The following is a 20,398-nucleotide window of genomic DNA, read 5'->3' as shown; positions in this document are numbered from 1 at the left end:
ACCTGGAGAGAGGCGAGAATTAGTGTAGAAATGAGGGCAGTTACGTGGTGGTGTGGAAGAGAGCAGTCAAACGTTACCAACCTGGACAGTCTGGGTTGGTTGCTTTGTGTTTCCCCAGTGGAAGCCCAAAGAAACTCGAACCATTTTGGAGTTTTTAATTTCTAAACTAACTCCCAACTCCCCTGCCGTTTCAAGGCTAGGGAAGCTGGCACACTCGGCCTTCAGATCACAGAGCTGTCCAGAGCTCACTAGCTCTTCAATCCCTCCGCATCCGCATCCTTCAGGGGGAAAGAGCACCTACTCTGAGCCCAGGCCCCCCTCACTCACCCTCCATGACACATGCTTGACATAGAGTCACTGTGAACACAGCTGTGGACTCAAGAATGCCCCTGCCCAGAAGCAAGTGAAAGCCCAGAAACCCTAAGACTTGGTGATCATTCATTTTTGCTGCCCTGGAGTCTTGCGATCCAGCTGAGCTGTCTCCCCCAGGGGCTGGAGGGGATGGCGGAGAGAGACCGTACTTGGGACCAGGTACAAAGCCCCCAGAAGGCTGCAGACAGTGCCCACTCCACCGTGCAGGAAGCCTGGCCCCATCCTCAGGGTCAAGGAGGCAGGGAGGAGAGCAGGCCGCCTTCTCTGCTGCTCCTTCCAAGCTCCCTCAAACTTCAGTGTGACCTGAACCCTGGGTTTCAGGAGGTGGGCATCTGCCTGTCAGCTTGCCTGAGTTCTCTGCATGTGTTTTTGGGGTCCACCCTCAAGGTTTTTCCTTGCCTCCAACAGAGATGAGGGAAATAGGGTCCTCTCCCCCCTCTCCCCCATGCCACGGACCTACTGGCGGCCCTCCCTGGACTTTGTCCCATCTCGGAATCAGGCATGGCTAACCCACACTCTAATCCACACCGCCTCCAAAAGAAAGTACAGAGAAGTGATAGATCAGAGGCCTCATCTAGAGGGAGCTTAAATTTCAGGCATGGGGATGCTGGCTCAGTTCAATGGAGATTTACCACAGCAGGTGCAGGGGAAGCTGAGCCTGAGGGAGAGAGGGATTTTGTGTGTTGGGGGAGGGGAGAGATGGGGGCTCATTTGATCTGTCTGCTACTGGGAGAAAAATAAACTCCATTTGCTCTGCTATTCTTTTAAGAAACAAAAAGGATGAAAGAAACTTTAGGCCAGTAAGCTTCCCTTTTATTCTTCCCTTTTTCTCAAATAGATCAGAAAATGATCCCATATTATTAACCACCTAGCCTTCCCTTAAAATATAAATTAAAAGAACACCACTGTTCCTCCATACTTATAAATCTCATGATAACAAGCTCAGCAAGGCTAGAGCTCAGGAAATATAATGGAAAGACTTAGGTGTTTTAAAAACTCCTCTGAATGACGATGAGAACAAGAGGCAAGGAGGGTCAGACAGTAATTTGAAAAGCTTTGAAATGTGCCATGATTTTGACTTTTTATTTCATCCTTTCCTACAAATGGACAATTAGCCGTAGCACAGGTTTGTGTAATTAGCAGGCAAGCCAAACCCTGAGTGATTTATTCATCGTAACTTGGATAAGAGAGCATTTCCCAGTGACACGTTACAGTCAGAAATGACACCACGTTGTTCCCACACTCTCAGTGTTACTAGCATTCCTAAAATAAAGTACAACCTTGTCTCTTACAAATCCTTCATGGGCAGCGCACCTCTGGTACTGTTCTTAAAACCGGCAACAAGACTGGACCTGGGCTAAGATTCAGAAAGGAGCAGAAATAGTGCCCCGCAGCATGGTCTGTCTGCGCTTCCTTCTTGGCCTGCACCTCCAGGAAGCCTTCCGGGTGATCAGCTGCCTCCGCATCAGGTAGAGGAGCAGCCCCTCCCCCTGACACATACACACATCCCTGCACTGCAGCAGAGGGAGGGACAGAGCGTGGAGGGTAACAAGGGACAGGGCTGGCCACAGGGGGTGGCACATCAGGCACGCTTCTTGGAGGACAGATGGGCTCAGCCTCTAGCAGGTCTCAGAGAGACCATCCATGGAAGGAGCCTCTGGGCTTCTCTTTCCCTTTCTTTCTGAAATGTCAGATTCGCCCATTGGTTCCGAAATTATGAACTTCCTTGCTAAAATAAAATTATGGCAGTCTTTTCCCAATGCAAAGAGAAATAAACTAAGCTTATGGCAAGGTTTCATTCCTGGAAAAGGAGCCCAAAGTCGAAATGATAGAGAGATCTGATTTTCCTGCGGTGATAAGCGATCAGAGGAGATAATATAACCCATCAAAAACTTGATGCCTGCCTTGTTAGAGAAATAGCTCACAACATTAGGTATTTCCGTTACTCTGAATGCAGAGCTTCAGGATCTCTTTGTCCAAGGTGATTTGGCTCAATTTAATAGGATCCCATATTCCCAGCATATGAAATTGTATTATTTAATATGATGCGGTACCACCACAGTTTTTACAAAGTCCTTCGTGCCTCCCTTACGGAATCACATAATCTTAAGATCAAGAAACTATGATTATAGTGGGGAGGGCAGTCAGAAAAGCTGCCTTGGAGAGAGTTTTCAGAGGCATCCTAGAGGGAATGTTTCGAAATAGCCGGAGCCGGTTCCTCGTTTCAGCGGTGAGCCAGGATTGTCTGTTTCGCTGCCTCCTTGGCCCTTCCTGCAGCAGCCTTTATGATCAGCGTCAAGGGCTCCGTGTCCCACGGCCTGCATCCTGCTCTCTGGGCCTCACCGACAACTTGACCTTGCACCTGCCATTAAAAATGCAAGTTCCAAAGCATATTCCGGGACAGTTCTTCTCCCTGCAGGCTTCCCCACCACATGCTTTCTCACGAGAGAGCCTCAGCGCTCAGACCAGAATCCTGGGCAGTCACATCCTCTCGTGACTGTACAAGTCTTTCCCGGTCCACGACACATCCTAAACCTGCCTGAGGATCAAAGATCGCAGCTGTCACTTCTTCCTTTTGTCAACGGTTTTTAAAAACCCAATTTGCCGGAGGCTGAAAAAGTGGTGCGACTGGTTTTTGTTTGGTAGAGTTTTTAAGATGATAGTGGATCCATTTAAAAGATTGTATGATAGATGGTATAAAGCATAATTATATAATAACACCCAGTAAGCACCCCCCTGCTTACTCACCTACCCCACCCCCCTGCTTACTCACCTACCCCAAACCCCCCACCCCCGAGGTCACCACTTCTCTGAGGTTTGTATTTATCATTCTTGGTCTTCTTAAAACAGTTTTCTCTCCTCTGGGTGTATCTCTAAACCATGTAGAGTTTAGTCTTGCTTGTTCAACGTCCAGAATTTATGTGGCCAATTGAGGTGGCTCTTCTGAGGTAGCCTTTTCGGGACTTGAGCCACTTACGCGTGTAGCCTGCATTTGCTCAAGACCATCAGGGAGCTCTTTATTTGAAATTTCCTCTAGAGCTCATTTATTAGCTCCTCAAGAATCAGTGCTGTTGCTTTACAGCACGTTTGGCCTGATTCAACTCTCTTTTTTCCTATCACCTCTCTATTTCCCCCACTCACTTAGGAAATACGTAGTGGGGCCTTCTCTGAGCCAGATGCTTTGCTAGAGCTCGGCGGTAGAACAGGCAGAGCCCCTGCCCCCACAGAAGCTGATTGCCAGCCTCCTCTCGTTTCCTCCTGTGCCATGTGAACCATACCTTAGGCTACAGGCTAGGAGATTCCAGGCCCTTGAGCAGGATTCAGGAAACAGAGAGGCCATGCGATCAGCGTGGGGCTGGGAGGCTGAGGGGAGGCTTACGGAAGGATTCCAGAAAGTAGTCAACCTCCATGGGCCCTATTCTGGGCCCTCTGTGGCCTCACCTGGATATTTCTGACTCCAAATTTCTCTGTTAGGCCAGCCTCCCCAACACACTCTTCCCAGCATAGTTACGCCATTAGCTCCACACCGGCTGAGAAGGCCCTGCCATGTGGTATGGATCCAGGACTCTATAATGAAAGAGGCAATCAGCCCTGTAGGTGCTAGAGTCGACAACCCAGCTTATGACTTTATAGCGAAGAACTGAAAAGTCCCATGAGGTGATCAAGCATCAGACTGATGACACAGATACAGTGCCTGTGTATAAACATGGAACCTCAGAAATAATTTTGTAGATATACTTTTTTGATTTATAGGTGCTGTAATATAAATATAATGAATACAAATAATATATGTATAATTGATGTATGGACCTATTCACCAGAATGACTGACATTCTTCAGTCCCTCTATAAAATACGAGGACTAATGCCAACACCCGGACCCCTCGTGGCTCTTGGGCGATCTCCACGTGCAGGGCACATCTGCTCTTCCTGGCTGCCTTGTGTGATTCCCAAGAGTCATCAGCCTGCTTATGTCAGGAGTGCTTGTTATTAAGTTGCACACTGTAATGAAATGTTCCCGCATTCTGACGACATATGAATTCAAAAAGAAGATCATTTTGGTAAAAACCAAATGGAATGCTTTTAAGACTCAGTCAAGATGAGTCACTTTAAAAACGCTTTTGGATTAGGTGTGAATAAGGTGACTATAGAAGATTGAAGGAAAAAAAGTTAAAATCTAGAAGAATTCTGCTCTCAGATTGTGCCACAGATGTCCTTAACTTCTCGTTCTACGTGAGATGGACTCAAGTTGGAAATTGTACGTGGCATACCATGGGTTTTTTAAAAGACAGGACTCTATTCAGAACAGCAGACAATACTCACAGAGAAGACCTTGACCTTCCCTTGAAGATTAGTGAATAAAAGGACATTTATGATTTAATTTTAAACAAAATTATATATACATATATATGAATATATAACATATAATGTAAATTATGTGTGTGAGAGAGACTGATTTTTCATGATCCCTCTCTCTGAAGGACTCACAATCACCTATGGGTCCCCAGCATGTTTAAAAAAGAGTTCTATTATAGTTGTACTTACAAGCTTATAGGACTGCCCTACTCAAGGGTGGTTTATATGCAACCTCCCTGAAAGATTTCAGATGTGACGGCACTTGCTAAGGTTTATTTGGTTTTCTATTTTGTTTGGTTTTGTTTTCATTTGCTAGACATGTATTGAGAGCCATGAGAAAAGAGCCTAGTTTAGAAACAATGGTTTGGAGAGAGAAAAAAAGGCAATGTCATCCTGCTGGATGGATGAGGGAGGTCATGACCTCCCAGAGCTCCGTACTTTCTGGCCAGTCACACTCCCAGCTGACCTTTTCTCTCACTGCCCCTGGAGCCCACGGAGTGGAGACCCCTGCTCTGGGGCTCTGCTGAGCGGCAGGGGGCCAAGGACGCAAGCTAGGAAGTGGCCTGATGTTCCCAAACTCGGACGCCAACAGAAGGATGAGGAGGCTAGCCTTGGATAACTTGTGTCCAGATGAGAAAAGAGCCTCTTGACGAGGCTCAAGTATTTTTTGACCCTCACTCTTCCCAATCAGATGCGAGGGGCCTTTCGTCCTGGGAGGAGAATAATATTGCTGAATGGGGAAACATTTCAAATCCTGTTCTAACCACGCCCCCAAGTGAGTGTGTGTGTGTGTGTGTGTGTGTGTGTGTGTGTGTGTGTGTTTCGGAAGGCCTCCGATGAGGGCTGCTTCAGCTCCAATCCAGACAAAGGCCTTGGACACAGCAGCATCCTGATAGGAGACGCTTTATTTTCCTTAGTTCCTAAGGAGTAAAACCAAACTTAGGAAAAATAGGTTCTTTTGAAAAGGTTCCCCAAGCACCCAAAGGATTCCAGCCTGCTCCCCGAGAGAGCAAACAACAGAAGAGAGCGAGGCCGACTGCAGTAGGGAATGCAGCTTCGTTCCAGCCATCCTGGGAGGACCCTTAGCTCTTCAGCCTTACTCCATTTTCGCTTTGTCGTGGCTGGAAATATGGGTCCCTGCTGCGTACAGAGCCACGGAAACCACTGTTCTCTCTCTCCCTGCTAAAGTAAGGGACTTCAGATAAGTGGAGACAGGGGAGAGGACAGCAGAGGGAGGAGACGCACGGGCACAAGAGCCCGATTTTGTTGCTTTGAGGAGTAACTGGACTCCTCCGCGAGAGATCGCCAAGCCCTCCAGAGAAAGAAATTGCAGGGGTATGAGTCATCCTCCATTTCAGAAGAACACAGGGGTGCCCTGGGGGACCGGGGGCCTCCCTTATCAAGACGTAGGCAACTGAAGTACACAGATCGTGCTTGGCTAAAGGCTAGGATCAGCTTCTGGTTCATTATCTATTTAACTAAGTGGATTAAATGAGAATTGACTGGAATTGTACACTTAAGAGTTCCCTTACAAAACACTGTTATCTCATAAGCTGGCTTAATGGAACAGGCTGTCAGGGGCTTATTAGAAGTAACTGAATACAGCGCCTTACAGAGCAAAGATCCAAAGGAGGGTATACAGCCAGGCTGGGAGACCTCACACCTTCTGTGGCTACAAAAGACAGGCCTGGGGTATGACTGCAAACCTGCAATGTTAGCATCGACCCCAAGGGACAGGCACAGGTGTTCCCAAGAAGAAAGGCATTTGCTACTCACTCCATTTTAAAAGCATTTCTTTGCTATTAAGGCTGAATTAAGAGTTTCATTGATCTTTTATATATGTGGTCTCAGCACATTTGAAAGACGACAGAGTAGAGTGGCTAACAGGACCATCTTTGGAGTTAGACTGCAAGGGTTTGACCCTTAGCTTTGCTGCTTATTAGTTGAGTGGCACTGTGTTGCTTAACTTCTCTAGGGCTCAGTTTCCCCATCTGCAAAGTGGGAATGCTATCAGTAGCCCAATGCCATCATTGCGTTTCTGTGGAGATTCAGTAGGCCGAGATGTACACACTTCTTAGCATAGCACCTGGCGTAGTGATGGCATAGTGAGCGCTCAGTGATTATAGCTGGTGCACTTGTCGCAGAAAAAATTCATCCCATTTCAGAGCTTTGGGGCCCACATCACCTTTAGCTATTGATTGCAGCATGAATCTGGAATGGGCCGCATGCCCAGAGGGGATTCTGGATGGTGGGTGGGGGTGGACATGGAGGAGCTCAGGTCTGTGATCAGCGGGACATTTGGACACTGACTTTGCCAGGGATGGTGATGTGACCCTGCACAAGTCACTTATGTCCTCTGATCCACATTTCAAAAGTGTGTGTGTGTGTGTGTCTGTGAGTGAAACTTTCATTACAGGTTTTGGGTAAGTGAATGTAAATCCTGCTTTTGGTGAGGATTGATATAAATACAAATAATGCTCAGAGACCGGCCTGGTGTCCCAGAAACATGCACATTGTGGAACACTTGCTTTGAGGATACCAGCCACGTTGGAAAGAGTGGATGCTTTGGACGGAAGTTGCTCATGTGCAGTTAATTTGAACAATGAAAATAATTGACTGTTTTTCAGGAAAGTTTTACTTTATTTGTGAATTTAGGACTTTTTATTTTCCTTCCAACAATGTGATAGCCTTATTTTTCTGTTGGGTTCCTTTGAGCTTAATTTATCAGTAATCTGTAAATGTTTCTGTCAAACAGTCTGCTTGCTCCACGGTTGACCTAACTCTCTGCAATTACACATTAATTTCAATATACAATCCACAATTTCCATGAATTATCTATAATTGTCAGTAATCTATAATCCAGTAGATGATTCTATTCCACTCAGTCTAATGGATAAACATCATGTTACTTTCCAAAAAATTAAAAGAGACCATATGAAAGATTGGATGGATCTCTCTATTGGATAGAAAATGAATTACTTTAAATAAAAAACTTAAGCCTAGGGGCACCTGGGTGGCTTCGTCAGTTAGGCGGCTGACTCTTGATTTCGGCTCAGGTCATGATCTCAGGGTCCTGAGATCAAGCCCCACCTCCAGCTCCACGCTCAGCAGGGAGTCTGCTTGAGATTCTCTCTCTTCCTCTCCCTTTGTCCCTCCCCCTGCTCAAGCTCACGCTCTCTCTCTCTCTCAAATAAGTAAGTCTTTAAGAAAAAAAAAAGATTCTCTTTCTCCCTCTGCCCAACCCCCCCACACTGCTTATGTGCTCACACACACACACTCTCTCTCTCTCTCTCAAAAAAAAAAAAAATTTTAGCCTATTAGCTGAATCGTGTTTTAGAGGAATTGAAACATTGTGCATGGTATTAGGACAAGCGATGTCTTCTTATTTTCATGCCTTTTTTTACTTGAAAGACTAGTACAGAATGTCCTACACTTACATATAATTGGTATGATTTCCCGTATTTTAAATGGCTCAGGCTGAGAGTTTAAGGAAGGAAGCTTATATGAATGAGTGAGAAGCCATAACCTTCCAGGGTTTCTCCTGGTTGGTTATTGACTAAAGCGCAAGCTGGTCCGTCTCAGCTAGGGCTGCAATGCCAAGGGTAAGCACGGTGTGATATCAACACATGCCCTGCACCTGTGGATCTTAACTCTTTTTGGTTATGAGCCTCTGTAAGAATCAGGAGGCAATTATGGACATGCTCCTCTGAAAATGACACTTTCTCCTTTCCACAAAGCTTGACATAGAATTCTGGGGAGTTCGCATGATCTCCTGACTTCCCTCCACCTCTCCCCTCCCCTCACCACAGTTCACTGAACATGGAGGCTTCCTCTCCCTGTGCTTGACCACACTGATTTTTTTCTTTTTAATGACACGAGTTGGATATTTCTGGAAACCAGGAGTTAAAGACTAGTCAGGGAATTTTTATGATACGATGAGAAATATACATATTGGTCTTTGTCCCCGGTCCCTGTCACACAGCTACTACCAGAGTGACAGAAGTGTCTTGTATGCTAGTGGGATGACTAGTGGTTGGTGCCCCTACCAGCTTCAGGATGGAGGGCTGGTTGCCAGAAAAACAAGGGCATGTTTAGAGAGTTGGAGTTTTCAGCTCCACCCCCCAACCTCCAGGGAAGGGAGAGGGGCTAGAAATTGGGTTAATCACCAATGGCCAGTAATTGAATCAATCATGCCTATGTAATGAAACCTCCATAAAAACCCTTAAATAATAGGCTTGGAAGAGCTTCTGGGTTAGAGAACACATCAAGGTGCTGGAAAGGGAGAACGCCTGAAGGGAACATGGAAGCTCGAAGCTCCTTCCCCTTAACATTGCACTGTGCCTCTCTTCCATCTGACCGTGCCCGAGTTGTATCCCTTGTAATGAACTGGCAATAGGAGGGAAAATTCTGTGGTAAAGTAGGTAGTTTCCTGAGTTCTGTGAGCTGTTCTAGCAAATTATTGAACCTGAGGAAGGCGTCATGGGAACCCTCAATTGGGAGCCGATCTGTCAGGAGTGCAGGTGGCCATCTGGGACTTGCAACTGACATCTGAAATGGGCCTGAACCCTTAAACTGCGGGGTCTGCGCTAATGCTGTGTAGTTAGTGTCAGAATTGAACTGAATTGTAGGACACTCAGTTGGTGCCCAGAGAATTAGAGAATCGATTGGTGTGGGGAAAAGACCCACACATTCAGTGTCAGATGTGTTGTAGGTAAAGGCAGTTCAGAATTTTGCCCTCCCTTTAAGAGTAATTATAATATAATGTTCCACAGTAATTAAGGGTACAAGTTCAAGTACTCACATGCCACCTGGCTGTGTCTGCTACAGTCAGGCTCCTTTGGATGTCCCTATATACTTTAGATACATTCCATTTTAGTTTAAGCTTGTTTGGATCTACCTCTACTCCCTAAAAACAATTTCTCCCTATCAAAATCAACAAGCCTCTCCTCACTTCACACCCACTAGGATCAATCAAGAAGGGTAATAACGAGCATTGTTGAGGATGCGGAAAAATCGCAACCCTATTACACTGCTGGTAAGAGTGTCAAATGGTGGGGTCACGCTGGAGAACAGCCTGGCAGTTCCTCAAAGGTTTAAACACAGAGTTGCCAACTCTATGGCAACAATTCTACTCCCAGATATATATCCAAGAGAAATGAAAATGTATGTCTACACAAAAATTTATAAAACTAGCAGCATTATTCATAATAGCCAAAATGTGAAAATAACCCAAATGCCCATCAACTGATGAATGCAACTATAAAATGTGGTATATCCATACAATGAATATTAGTCAGCAGTAAAAAGAAATGAAGTAGTGATGTATACTACAACTTGGATGAACCTTGAAAACATTATGCTAAGTAAAAGAAGCCAGTCCCAAAAGATCCTATGTCCTATGGGTCCATTTATATGAAATGTCCAGAAATGGTAAATCCATAGAGACAGAAAGCAGATTGGTGGTGCCAGGGACTAGGAGGAGGATGGAAAAAGGGAGTGACAAGTTCACAAGTATGGAGTTTCTTATTGAGGTGATAAAAATATTATAAAATGGATTGTGGTGATGGTCGTACAACTATGTGAATATACTAACAGCTATTGGACTGTACACTTTAATCGTACGGTATTTCATTTGTATGGTATATGAATTACATCTCAATAAAGCTTTTCCCAAAAAAGAATACAGGCTCCCAAAAAAGGATCCAGGCTGTGTGTGTTTGAACACCTGTGGAAGTTCTGGTGTCCAGTGACAGGGATTTGGGTGCAAGTATTGTATTTGGAAAGATATTTCGGGAAGCATAGTCAGGAAATAGGGAAGTGGGCCAGGGAAGGAAGGAAAGCCAATAAAGGGACATTAGTGAGTGAGTTATCTTTGTGGGCAACTGGGGCTCCATCCTTCTGGGACTGAGCAAAGGCTTTGGAGACCACGGTTTGGAATTGTTCCCCCAGGGAATGAGAAATCTGGGTTGTTCCAATGAATGCTGACTTCCTAGGATTTCCAGCCTGCCCCACACAAAGGCCAAGCATGCTTCTACAACCAGAGGAAGCCCACAGACAAGAAGAGAGACAGAGACAGAAACACAGAGGCAAATAGAAAGATAGGCATGCAGGTACTTGAGGTAGGAGCAGAGTACACAAGAACTGTTCCGCAAACCTACAGTGATGTCCAGGGTGACTGAGCAGATATGGGCAGAGCACTGCCAGGGTCTGCTCACAGGGGTGTTACCCAACCACTCTGTACCTTGCTTCCTGCATCCTTAAAATGCGGACGATAATAGCTCCTATCTCAAAAGAGTGCCATGCGGATGAATGAGTTAACGTATCTGAGTATTTGAGACCGCCAAAAAAACTTATCTGGGAACTTTGTTTTTTAAACTTCTGACTTATCCATGATCATTTCTCTTCTGAATGGGCTTCTAACAAGATAGAGAAGAAATCCAGCTATTATAAGTGTCAAAGAAAAATAGAATCATTGCCGAGAATAGTCTTCTTATTAGGTCCTCTTTGTGTGTTACCAGCTTTGAATGGCTGCCTTTTGAAAGGCACCATATGCTTTGTGAGCACATTAGACAGATGCCCATCCCAGTAAGATCTGTTCCCGGAGCAGTTCTATCATCTCTCAGTCTTGGTCTTCTATTTCCCGGAAACTGTTGGTAGGATTCAAGCAAGAGAGGTTCATCACAGCACTCTCTGGTACTTTTCTTTGTGTCTCTCCCTATTTTCCCAAAGCTATGTTCTGAGCATAGCAGACCCTGGAGAGCTTTCTTTCTGTGAAGCTTCTATAGTGTGGGGACTGAAGCCAGTGGTTGCCATCCCAGGCAATTCTGAGTTCTACTTCTGTCAAAGGCGTTTACACTTGGTATGTTTCATTGCTCGTGGAGGATTAAAACCACCCAGTTAGGGAACAACAGGGGTAAAATAGGGTTAAAAAAAAAAAAATCCAACTGCGTTACATCGAGCTCAAGCCGTCATGATTAAAGCCTAATTTAAGGATGTGTTCACTCAAGAAAATCTCTCTGGATTGTTTCAGGCTGTGACTCTTCAATTAAGCTGACATCTCAGAAATCCAAAATTGCTGCAGATGAGCTCTTCGCCTCGCTTCGGGATGTCGCTGGAGCTCGGAATCTCATGAAACAGTTTAAGTCTGTATATGTTCCTGGAAATCATACCCACCAGGCAAGTACATATGTTTTAAAGTAACCATCTAATCCGTGTTGTATTTTTAGGATTCAGAGACCGCAAAAGGAAATTTCCATCTTAGCCTCTCTAAAATGAGGGATTTGTTCTAGATGAACTCCAAGCACCCTTCCAGTTCAGAGTTCTGGGTTCCCCTGAATGTGAAAGCCTCTTGATTCGTTTGCACTTATAGGCTTGATACGGGGAGATGAGCCCGGGATTGGGGGCCAGCCATGCTCTACAGCTGTCACGTGTTCGGAAACCTTAGGCAAAAGTCCCTTTACTTCGTTGGGCCCTAGTTACTATAGGTGCAGGGTGGGGCTGTGGCCTTCTGTGATTCCCAAGCTTCTAGATCGAAGCACTCCCTAAACATTCTGAACAATAGAACAAAATTACCTAATAATACTATGGCAAGGAAAAAAGAAGTTTGTGACAACAAAACCTTTGTTATTTAACATTCCCCCACCACTTCCTAAGGGCAGTGCGGGAACTTCAGCAGGGTGTTTTGAACAGTGAGTAGGAAGATGGTATGAGAATCCAAGATTACAAGCTCAGTGAGGGAGGGGCCCCAGAGAGACCCAAAGGGAAGCTTAAGGAGTGAAGAAAGGCTGGAGTCATTGAGGCTGGGCAGTCTCTGTTGGATGAGGATGGAGACACAACTAAGGTTCCTGGTGGCCAAAGATAGCTTTGAAGGAAGAACAGGTGTTTCTGACGGGAAAAAGCATTCGTGGAGTGTGTGCAAGCATCTTCTCCTTCATCTCCCCATGAAATCTCAGTAAAATCCACTCTGTTTGCTACGGCTGCTTGGGGAGCTGAATGTGCTGTTAGTGGGGACTCTGCCCTAGCGAGGGGTTCAGCGTCAGGATGCTGACCCTTTAAGGTGGGCATATAGACGAGAGCTAAGGTTATCTGCGAGAGTAGCCTAGCCAAATCCAGACTCTTCCTCCCGTATATTCTTACAGTAGCTGATACTTGAAGAGTGCTCCCACATTGGGCTTGTCCTTTGATCCTCACGAGAAGTAAGCCAGGGAGGCCACGTGACTTGCCACAGACCCACAAGTGGCCAAGGCCAGATGCCAGGTTTTGGCTGCCACTACGAAACTTCCTCCCCGCTATACCATGGATTTCATGGAGGCTCTAGAAGTACTGATTGATGGTGCTGATGGGCATCTGAAATCACCCACCAACATATGAAAGAAGCCTTGGAAGCTGGCTCTCAACTTAGTAACATAAATTCCCATCCTTTGTGCAATGACCTGAGAACGCCACCACCACGAAATACAGATAAAGTCACTCAGATCATTCATCATATGCAGTTTGGCCGTTAAAAAAATCACCAGTCTTAAATACAGCAGTATGGACTAATTCTAGAAGACATAGAACTGGTGATTTATGATGAGATTTAGACCAAAGAATGTCAAGAAGCAAGTGGCTGCTATAGTTGGCAAAGTACAAAGAAACCACTAAGTTAATAAGCTCTTTTCAGTTTTATGATTATCATTGTGACCAATTTAGCCAAATTCACATAAACATGCATTAGCCATAAATCTTGGGCATAATTAGGACAGTGATAAATTTCCTAGACTTAATCTCCCTGCTGCCAACACTGTCATTTCTCCAGACCTCGGAACCCTGTCCTGCAGCCATTGCCTTGGGAAAATGAACTTTTCCTTTGTTGTATGTACTCTCTTACACTGAGTCAATGACATCGACCCATTAACTGAAAATCCTAAATGTCAGTGAGCAGGAAGTAGGGGCAAGGTGGGGAGTATGTGTGTATCTGAAGGGGATTTAGTAAATAATGATAGAGACACATGCTCTGAAATGTTGTGCAGCCATTAAAATGAATGAGACAACTCCAAGCGTGCTTAGCAGGACTCTATGTGAATCCTTGGCTCAGGCTCTGCTTCTTGGAGAACTCAGACTAAAACAGAGGTTTATGATCTGTTAGGTGGAAAAAAAAAATGTAGATCATTCTGTCAAGCATTTTTCTATTTTTGTTTAGAAAATAAAAAAATAAAAAACATATGGGTATGTATATTTAATAAGTCTTTAAAAATTAAGGAAAACTTTATAATGGTTGCCTTGTAGGGGGTGTGCAGGGTTGGATGGACAAGGAGGAACTCTGACTTCCTGCTTTATGTGGCTAGAGAAAGAGTTTTTGATGGGATTATCAGTGATTTTTACCTGTTTGGGTTTTTTGATAATTTTTGAATTTAAAGTTTTCAATCGTAGATGTAAGCCCAGTGAGGACAGGAATTTTGATCTGGTTTGTTCACTGCCATATCCTCAGTGTGTAGAGTGGCATTTTCTATATAGTGCATGCTTAATGAATATTTGTTGGGGCATCTTGAATGCAATACATACATTTTTATTATATATCGGAGGATTTGAGGGCATGCAAAGTATGTATAATGAGAAAAAAGCAAATGTCGAGACTAGATTCAGAGTCCAACTGTGGGCCTTGACTGGGCAACTTTCTGTCCATCTCTTCTCCCAACTTGGTCCTCAGCCCTGAGGCTCTGGCGGGGCACGAGGGTGGGGGGCTCGGAGAGTGTGCTTTCGATCTAGCTCCATGCTGTTTCTACACAGCGTCTAGTTGAGATGTTCTGGGCTCGCTGCGATACCCAGGAAAGCACTAGACCTGGTCCAGCTCCAGATTCCTGTTCCAGCTCTGACCAGTGCTACAAATTTAGGTTCTCTCCCCTGGATCCTGGGGCCCCTACCTGCCCCACATGCCCTCCTGGCACCCCTCTCTCCTACTCCGGAGCACAGGCTGCCTCTCAGAACCACTCCTTTCACCCCGGCTAGCACCTGAGGCACCTCTTCTTTAACGTCCATCCTTTAGCCCTTTGAGAAGGTGTGTCAGCCACAGCCCAGAAAGCAAACATCACTCTCTTCATGTCAAGGAGAACATGATTTCATACAAGACATTGAGTACCTATAAAGTCTCTGGAAGAGCTGGAGGGGTGGGATCTAGACTGCTTCTCCAGAAATGATCCCAGAAGATCACCACACACTTGGTCCTCCAAGGGAACCAGCCCTGCTGCAGCCAAGAGAGTGGGCACGATGGGGATCATGAGGCCGCCACTGAAGCTCTTGACTTGCAGAACATACTACCAACGCCGGACACGGCATCCATGTTTGTTCACCATGGTGTATCTGCAGAGCCTAGCTCAGTGCTTGCCTCCTAGTGGGTGGGTGGGCAGGTGAATGGATGGATGGATGGATGGATGGATGGAAGGATTCTGGACTGTGAGTCTTATCCACAGTGGCATTTCTTATGCTCTTAATTCTTAGTGAGACAGAGGTTAGCAGCAGCATGTGGGTTCATAGCCCAGCATAGCAGCATTGAGTTCATAGGTCCAGAGCCCTACCAACTGTGTGGCCTTAAGCAGGTTACTTCACCTCTCTGTGCCTAGTTCCTCCACTGTACGAAGGAGCTAATAATAATAATACCTCCCTCATAAAGATGCTCAAAGACAGGTGAGTTGATACATGCAAAGGACAGGAGCTGACAAAGACAGCACTATGTAAGCATTTGCTGTAACAGTTGCAGTGAAGAGCAAAATAGGCCTCTTTTTTGTCCTCTTTTGTAGCATTTCACCTTTTCCTTTGCTAGGAGATGGGCCTCATAGAAGGGGAGTCATTCTCAAGCGACGGTACTATTAGCTGCTGTGTATGGTAAGGGCTTATTACTGATGCCCGTTGGTTTGGAAAGGTTGTGTTTGTTCATAGACTCTGTTGAGTGGAAACCTGAGCCCCCAGTTTTGCCTGTGCAGCAAGTCTTCTTATGCTCTTGTTTCTTGCTGTGAATGTTCTAGTTTAATGGGAGGCGTAACCTCCTCCCTAAACGCCACAGTGTTTGATGTGCCGCTCTTCCTCAGCAGCAGCATCAGGAGGCTATTAGGCCAATGTCTCAGGGCAAAGAGCTTCTGTGCCCTTTCAGACAAAATACTCTATGACTCTTGCATGACTTGCTTTGGCAGAAGTCTCAAAGTGCTGGGCTGGAGAAAACTTTCCACAGATGCGTACTGTCTTCTGTGCCTCTGGCAGGCTCAACAAGAGTGTTTAGAACGAGCGGTGCCCCAGGAGGCCTCATTCATCTGGTGCCTGGTGAAATATGGCTCTCTGAACAGTCTGTAGGCCCCATCTCTTTGTCAACAAGCCCCAGCCCTGGCTGTTCTGTTCCAAGTGCTGAGCTCTCTTCTTCTTCTTCCTCCTGATTCTATCTTCCTCATTCCAGACCTGCCAGTGCCCTTTTGGAAAGAAGCAACATAAGATGGGACTGAACTGGAGACTAACCAGGAGACTTGGCTCTGTCCTATAGTCCACTTCTAACTGCCTGTGTGAATCTCAAGCAAATTAGTAAATTGCTTTGGGCTTAGCTTTTTTTTCATATTGAAGTTGAAGGGACTACACTCAAAATTTTACAGAGTAATCTGCTTCTGGTTTGAAGGAAGGATGGCTGGATGGATGGATAGATGGATGAACAGATAGGCAAATGAACCACTTTTTAATCTGCAGAGCAAACCATTTCCTTTAAGAAGATGAAAGGGGAAAAAAAATCAGTGATAGTAAAGCAAAAAATAAAAATAAATGAGCCATGGAACAGCCAAAGCCATCAGCAGTTTTGAACAGATGTTTTTCTGTACAGTCATGGATTGAGACAAAATGAATACTCTCTCTACAAGAGTATTAGAATCAATTTTGCAGAGAAGGAATAAGCATCTTCAATAATAGGACTGAGACGGCCCATGGCTGCACCAACACCAGTCAACAAAGCCAAGGGCAGCAACGCTGAGTGATGGGGACGTAGCTGTGGCAACAACTCAGGTTTTCTTGGAAACTGATTATCTAGGACCATCTTAAAGGTGCGCCAAATTCAGGAAGATGTTGGAGTTTAGACTGGTTTCTAGAAATTGTCTCTGACTTATGTATAATGTCAGAAACTACTGCTATACTCAATAGCTTTGTTCAAGAGCTAGAATCAGGTCAATAAAAGAATGTTCTAGACCTCCTCACACATTATATCCACCACAAAAGAGTAACTGGAGACAAGACACAAATATTTTATTCTTCATATTTTGATTAAATATAGTGTTTTTAAAAGTCTAGTTTGTTCCAGAAGAGATACTGGCCATTTAAAGTAAAAAGAGAAAGTTTCTGGTATAAGATCATTTTTTTGAAATGTCAACTTTTTCATATTTAATGCCAATCAGGGATCTCGCTAGGCTCTACCAAACCTTCAGGCTATCCTCATGAAACTGTCATAAAGGGCCACATGATGATTTTCATAGTCCTACTCACTTTTACCTTTATGGACCTCTTCCTCTATAAAAAAAAATTAAAAATTATATTGTACAATTTCATTGGTACAGAGACAATATTATATATCAAAACATTATCTTTGACCTAAAAGTTCATTTTTTTCCCCTCTGATTTTAAACTAATGCATTCCCATGGGCCCCTAAAAGTCTTGTGGGCTCTGGGCACTGTGCCTTCTGTGCCTAATGGATTAGTCCGCTATGGGGTCAAAGCCCGCACTTGGCGCCAGTCGGCCTAGGACAGGAACATCGCTAGCCATGAGGGAGCCGCAGGCGTGTTTCTTCCCTGGGGTAGCCCTTGTCACCCAGGAGCTACTCGGTTTGGTCCCAAGGTAACAGCTCAGAAGTGAGGGAACTAGACTCACTTCGGGGGGGGGTGGGCAGGAGTCTCCTGGCTTAAAAACGTCACATCCTCTAGGAGCCAGTTTCTCTGAACAATTCCACGGACATAGCTCCCAGCACTCCTCCAAAGGACATGCCCAGTTACACGAGAGTCATCGTGCTCAGAGAAGCCCAAAGCTCTGGCTCTCTGGCCAATATTTCGAGCTCTAGGGGCACCTGGGTGGCTCAGTCGTTAAGCGTCTGCCTTCGGCTCTGGTCATGATCCCGGAGTCCTGGGATCGAGTCCCGAATCGGGCTCCCTGCTCAACAGGAGGCCTGCTTCTCCCTCTCCCACTCCCCCTGCTTGGGTTCCCTCTCTCGCTGTGTCTCTCTCTGTCAAATAAATAAAAAATTTCGAGCTCTCTCCAGTCTAATGCAATTTACTAAGCAGGGGTCATTTTTATCGTAAGCCATCTTGCCTGGCTACAGTTCGACATTCTTCTCTTATCAGGTTTCCAGGGAAACAGAGCTAGAAAGTTAACCAAAGGTCAAATTCTTATGCAGAAGAGGGGGAAAGGGTTTAATAATCCTTTGCCTATAACATGCAACTTGCCAGTTATATTAATGTTTCAATACCGACTTTATGGTGTGTGTGTGTGTGGCAAAGACAAAGCTATATGTTTCCTGAAGTCCATTTCCTTTTCCTCCTGGGTACAGTTAGACCACAATTTCCAGATTCCCTGGTGAGTAAATTAGGTTTGTGACTAAGTCTGGCCGATGAACAGTGGGTAGAAGTGATACAGATCGCTTTCAGGCTGAGCCCATAAAGTCTCTCTGGAAATCCTGCATGCTCGCCGATGAGATGCGAAGCTCCCGCGTGGGATTCCAGTGCCCTGGGGAATGGGGGAGCCACTCGATAGAAGGAGCCTGGGTACCTGGACAGTTGTGTGGGGCAGAGAACCCCTAGTGTCTGCACACACCGGATGTGATATAAGCAAGAAATAAATGACCAGCAAGAAAAGAAAAGAACAAATTTGTCTGTGTTTTTTATTCCTCCCCCCCCACTCCCAAAGGTGAACTGACAGAAAATGTTTGAATAGGAAAATTAAATTACTCTGCCCAACTCTCTTAATGTTGGAGCAAACCACACAACTGATCTCCCCTCCAGCCCTCCCTAACAAATGAGGAGAACTTTGAGCAGAGCCTTAGGGGGAAGACATCTGCCTCCCCTATCACCACCGTCTATGTGGTCCTTTGCTGAGAAGTGGGTGGCTTCTGGCTAAATAGAAAATTCCATGACAGTCAGAGTTTTCTCATCTAAGAAGCTATTGCTGAAGCCGGGCATTCCAATCAGATTTCAGTGACATGATTTGGGACACAAAGCAATGCAACCTAAGTGGCTGAGAGGAAGGAGCCAAAGGTTCTCATCATTAAAAACCGTAATTGGAAAAAGTAAGAAATGTGTTTTCGAAAAAGTCATGAGGCCAGTGCTGCTTTTATGCCTGAGAAAGTCTTTCCCAAATTGTGCTCTTTAAATGGACAATGTTATTTCGTCGTTCTGTGCTTCGCTGTTTTAGTAAAGAATTGGAGGTCTTCTTCTATATATTTAAGTGGGAAGACCTATCGATGTCTCTTCAGTAAAATATGTAGTTTAGTGTGCTTCCGGTTACAAGTAAAAACAGAAAATAAAAGAAAAAAGCTCAAACTGGCTTAAGCAAGGAAGGTAATTTATTGGATCCTATGACTTAAAAGTCGAGAGAGGGCACGGCGTCCAGTAGTGAGGAGCCATTGCTGGGGTGATGCTGGTGGGAACAGCAAATAAACAGGGAAGAGCACGGTCTCGCTTGCGCTTCCTGCCTCCACTAGCCCTCTAGTGCCCCCTGTTGGCAGAATCTGCCAGGTCTAGATGGCAGAGCACAAATGTGGTTTGCAGAGCTGCGGGCTAGCGTCGCAGAACTAAGTACAGAAGACAGGGCTTGGAGTTGAGAGACAATAGCTTAATCACTATCACATCTCTATAGAAAATGACTTTCTAAATTGCTGTCAAACGAAAAGATAATCAGAGAGAATGCAGCCAAGAAACCTAAGAAATGAGTATCATGGAGCTACGTCAGGCAGTTAATTAATGAAAGCATTTATGTTATTATTCTGGATTACGTGATGTGTTTGTTCTCTGTTACTTTCTGAATTGAAGTTGTAATTTCTTTCCCCACTCTAAATAAATGTTACCTACATACTTAAAAAAATAAAATAAAAAAGATTTACAACCTTCCCCAATGGTATACAAGGATCACAAAATCCCAAGAATGAAGCTATTAAGGGACTAGCCCTTCCAAATCTTGCTCACCCCCAAGGGGAACCCCAGCTCAGTGGGTATTTTGTCCTGGGTGCTTTGTTGCCCAGAGCCTAGCTGAAAGTGGAGCAGGGGAGAGGACAAGATCCCCAGTCCCTCCACACTTCCTTCTTTCCCCTGGGCCCCCGGACTGCACTGGAGAGAACCATCACCCCTGGCCCACGGCTCCCTGCACAGAGGAGGTACTTAGTCTAGCATTTTAACTGGATGACAGACTTTTCCTGTGTCTGAGCTCCTTTTACCATCACCACTCTCCCTCCTTGCAGGAAGTGCATTCTTCAGAGAGCAACAGGCTTGTGTTTTTTGTAGGCTGGGGGACATACTCTCCGCTCTCTTAACCATGACAGCCTAAGTGTATTTCTCTGGGGTTCTGCTTCAAGTTATTCTATATAACTGCATATAGGCTAATAAAATAAATAAATGTAAGCTCCTGGAAGGAAGGCATGGTCCTTTATTTATTTATTTATTTATTTACTTACTTACTTAACATAGCT

General features: G+C 45.1%; 1 protein-coding gene across 1 annotated transcript in view; it reads left to right on the top strand.

The window, feature by feature from the left end:
* SCFD2 (sec1 family domain containing 2) overlaps positions 1 to 20,398 on the top strand; it is a 433,063-nt gene that overhangs the window by 386,368 nt on the left and 26,297 nt on the right. Inside the window, exon 6 of the mRNA XM_078068601.1 lies at positions 11,758 to 11,903. Coding sequence (XP_077924727.1) covers positions 11,758 to 11,903 — 146 coding nt within the window. The remainder of the gene's footprint in view (positions 1 to 11,757; positions 11,904 to 20,398) is intronic.

Source organism: Halichoerus grypus, chromosome 3, assembly GCF_964656455.1.
Source record: "Halichoerus grypus chromosome 3, mHalGry1.hap1.1, whole genome shotgun sequence".
Taxonomy (NCBI): domain Eukaryota; kingdom Metazoa; phylum Chordata; class Mammalia; order Carnivora; family Phocidae; genus Halichoerus; species Halichoerus grypus.
This window is presented reverse-complemented; position numbering and strand designations above follow the sequence as displayed.